General features: G+C 43.9%; 1 protein-coding gene across 1 annotated transcript; it reads left to right on the plus strand.

Annotated features, from left to right (window-relative positions):
* The first annotated feature begins 1451 nt into the window (after nt 1-1451).
* LOC125522857 (BTB/POZ and MATH domain-containing protein 1-like) lies at nt 1452-3054 on the plus strand. The gene is made up of 2 exons (XM_048687896.2): nt 1452-1699; nt 2251-3054. The coding sequence occupies exons 1-2, from the start codon at nt 1491-1493 to the stop codon at nt 2897-2899; spliced, it is 858 nt and encodes a 285-aa protein (XP_048543853.2). The 5' UTR covers nt 1452-1490; the 3' UTR covers nt 2900-3054.
* Nucleotides 3055-3882: the final 828 nt, after the last annotated feature.

Here is a 3882-nt window from a genome sequence, read left to right on the forward strand (position 1 = left end):
TTTGATGCTTTTTGGCAATGGAGGATTACCCCGGTCTTTACATCAACATGATGCACACAACCATTTTCATTAATTATTCATCAAAGTCTGACAAAATGAATATAAGGATCAACCCGAGGCCCATTTCTAGGCGAACAAACTCGCTACACCTATAAGCACACAGATGTGACATGTCCGCATAACGGACACAATCTAATTCAGTGCCTGAAGACCATCCGGTCTAGGTGCATTGCATGCGCGCGCTTTAGCATTCGTCGTCGTCATCTTCCGCCATCCCGTCTTCAGGAGGAATAATTGCATAGATCTTGCAGTCTCATTTGCCGTCGATGTCATCACGGCATCACACAACGCCACCAGCCTGCGCGTGTCGATCAAACCGCGTCCAACTTTAAGACTCCACTGTTCCACGCCGCTGAGACCCACCATCATCAATGCGGTCAATGAAACAACGCTCCACCTGTTGGCCTCTCCACTAAACCAGTGCTCCAACACTAGTAGAAAAAGGACCTAATGTGAGACACATTAGTGTCGGTTTGATTTTAGCCCGGTACTAATGGTACTATTAGTGCCGGTTCGAACGACTATGCATTAATGCCGGTTCGTGTTGAACCTTTAGTACCGGTTCATGTCACGAACCGGTACTAAAGGGGTGATGGCAGGCTGGCGTCAGGCCGGGGCCCCACGATCACCTTTAGTACCGGTTCGTGTCATAAACCGGTACTAAAGGGCTAACCTTTAATACCAGTTTGTGCCACGAACCGGTACTAAAGGGGTCTGACCTATAGTACCGGTTTGTGGCACAAACCGGCACTATAGGGCAATTTTCAAACTCTACCCCCCCCCCCTCGTGTGTCGCCATTTCAGTTCTGAAAAAATCAAAAGGAAATGATAAAAACTTTAAAAAATAAAATCCTTCAAGAGGTAGTTATATTACTACATCTACTAGTTAGGAAAATTTGAAAACTTAAATTTGGACATGTTTTGCAAAAAGTGTAGGGAAAATATAAAACGGCTATAACTTTTGCATACGATGTCGGAAAAAAATGTATAATATATCAAAAAATTCAGCACGAAAATCCGCATCCGATGGAGACCGCCTACGGCCTGTTTGCAATTCTTTAGAATCCTCAAATTCCAAAACAAAAAAAAGACATGGTCAAATTTTAGTTTTTTTAAAAAAATTGGTTAAATCTGGTCAAACTACTTATTCAAGAAGTATTAATAGGATTTTTTAGAATAATAGTTTCAAACTCAAACGGTGAAACGTGTGACCTAATGTTCAAGCTAAACTGCTAAGGGTTAATAGGATTGACAGCTTACATTTGTTAGGAAAACAACAAATGCAGATTTGGATTTTTTCATAATGTTTAAATTTAAATTTCGGTCACAAGGCACACGGTGACATGCAAACGTGCAATGTCACCTGATCTCTGTCCCTCCCAAACCACAAAGCTCACCCCCAATCCCCACGCCCCCACGCCTCGGCGGAGATGGGGCCGTCGGTGCCGAGGAAGCGCAGGGTGAACCGCCCGGAGAACGAGGAGGTCGCGGCCTGGCTCTTCTTGAAGCACCGCTCCATGGCGGAGCAGCAGCCGGGCGGCCTCCCGGAGCACCAGGCCCGCGCGCTCTCCGCCGCCTACCGCTGCGTCTGCGCCACCAACGTGCCCATCCGGACCTTCGGCGACCTGGCCAGTCTCAGGTGCGCATTTCCCTGCCTCTTTCAAATCAAACTGTTTCCGTTTACGACGCTGTTAGGATGAGGCGAGGTTTTGGTCGGTTTCGGGGCTGGATCTGAGCAATGCACTCGGTCTGCATAACCATTTGGAATCACATGTTTCAGCTCGGCTCCATCGTGTGTCCATTTGCTCTGCTGCAACCGTTGATTTGCTGCAGGTGTATGGTGAAATCAATTCAGGCCATTACTTAGCATTTTTGTCTGGCGAACTGTACTTATATCACCTCTAAGTTGCCATTCAAATTAGGATTTGCCTGCATGTAGATAACCAGAGAACTGCTATTCCACTATACCAGTATGTCATTCGTTTTGACCCATATGTATCTTTTGTTTCTCTTGTGTGTGTGTCAAATTGAGTCATGGAAATCACATACTAGACTAATGTGTGGAATGTATCCAGTACCAAATGTTACTTTCTACCATTGAGTTGCGTCAATTTTTCAGAAACTTTACATTTTTCTGAATCAGTTTGATGAACACTGTTGTTGCTTCTGCGGTTCTATTATTCTTCTCAGGGGCGTTCACCTCCTGAAAGATTCCTTGCCAGGGTCCACCCTTGATTTGCCCCAAGAAAGCCCTCCAACATTTGTCTCTGTGGCCCCATCTAACCTGCACCAGCACCTCGGTGATCTCCTCAAGACCGAGAAGGGCGCCGACCTAGTTTTCGAGGTTGATGGTCACACTTTCGCAGCACACCGCTGTGTGCTCGCTGCCCGATCACCGGTCTTCAGTGCGGAGCTCTTTGGCGGTATGAAGGAGGGCAACACCGCAGGTGCCGTGCGCATAGATGAAATGGAGGCAGAGGTGTTCAAGGCGTTGCTCTGGTTTGTGTATACCGATTCCTTGCCGGTGACAGAAGAGGAAGATGAGGATGTCATATGCCAGCTTCTGCTTGTTGCGGCCGACAGGTATGGCATGGAGAGGCTGAAGAGTATTTGCGAGGAAAAGCTATGCAAGTTCATCAATGCAGCCACAATAGCGACCATCCTGACGCTAGCTGAGCAGCACCACTGTGATGGCCTAAAGAAGGCATGCTCAAGGTTTCTTGGCTTCCCGGCAAATCTTAGGGCTTTGTTGGACAGTGATGGCTTCGATCATCTCAGCAGGAGCTGCCCTTCCGTTGCTCAAAATCTGGTTTATTCGGCCCTTGTTTGGTGGGATTGATGCTTTAGCAATTATAGTTCCTGGCTTTGAAATGGTTTTCTTGTACCAGCAATGGTGCTTAGCTCCTTAGTTTGGTTTCAAGACTTATTATCTGCTGTTTATCGTGGATTCTTATTGTATGACTATCAGACTACCTATCCTAACATTTGAAGAAACTGGAAATTAGTACTGTCACTTTATTTTTGTTTTGTTTTTCCTTGCATGTCTTCATCCTTCTAAATTCATCCTAATGGCATTTGATATCTTTTACATTTTCTTACTGAACTCTTTTACATTTTCTTATTAGGAATTTTGTCCTGGCATATTAGTAAATTTATCCTAATGGCTTGCAGAATTATGCTTATTTTGGTCTCTGTTATGTTAGTTCGTTGACAGGTGCTTCTTTTCCTATTGTCTAGTAATAGCTTTGTTATTAAGTAGCCATGTTGACTGATATTCACCAGGCTTGCAATTTCTCAGGCTACTGTTTTTCTTTTCATTGAATGCTTTGGATGCCTACTGCAAATCAGGAAAAGAGCTGCAGGTTGCATATAAATCTCAGACCTTGACTCAAATGCATCTGGAACTGGGGGTACAGATCTAAACTTTCTTTCTTGCATCCTATAGAGCAGAAATTCATGCATTTGCTGTTGAAATGTAAAAAAGTAGTACAGCCTTCCATTCCTTGCAACGATGATTTGGTATTTTTCTTTTCTTTTTTGCCAGGAATATTAAGTATTCAATATTTTTCTTTTCTCTTTTGACGGGAAGATTGAGTATTCAGTATTTTTCTTATGGTTTAAGTTAATTTATTGAATTTTACCACCATGTTTTAAAACGTGGTTGAGTTCAGATATGCACTATTTGCTACCTACACTTCAGTTAGGCACGACTAGACACCTTAAAATGTTGCAAATATGCAAAAGAAATCAGCTGTTCCTGGCCTCGTGTTTGAGAATGATGCTACTTTCAGAGAAAGGATCAGGCTTTGAATAAAACACTTC

This window comes from Triticum urartu, chromosome 3A, assembly GCF_056163025.1.
Source record: "Triticum urartu cultivar PI428250 chromosome 3A, HENAU_Tu73, whole genome shotgun sequence".
NCBI classification, from domain to species: domain Eukaryota; kingdom Viridiplantae; phylum Streptophyta; class Magnoliopsida; order Poales; family Poaceae; genus Triticum; species Triticum urartu.

Bases quoted from the DNA above. Each gene is read 5' to 3' on its own strand.
- LOC125522857 (XM_048687896.2), top strand. From the start codon at position 1,491: ATGGGGCCGTCGGTGCCGAGGAAGCGCAGGGTGAACCGCCCGGAGAAC. The intron at 1,700-2,250 runs GTGCGCATTTCC...TATTCTTCTCAG, and splicing joins GGCGACCTGGCCAGTCTCAG to GGGCGTTCACCTCCTGAAAG.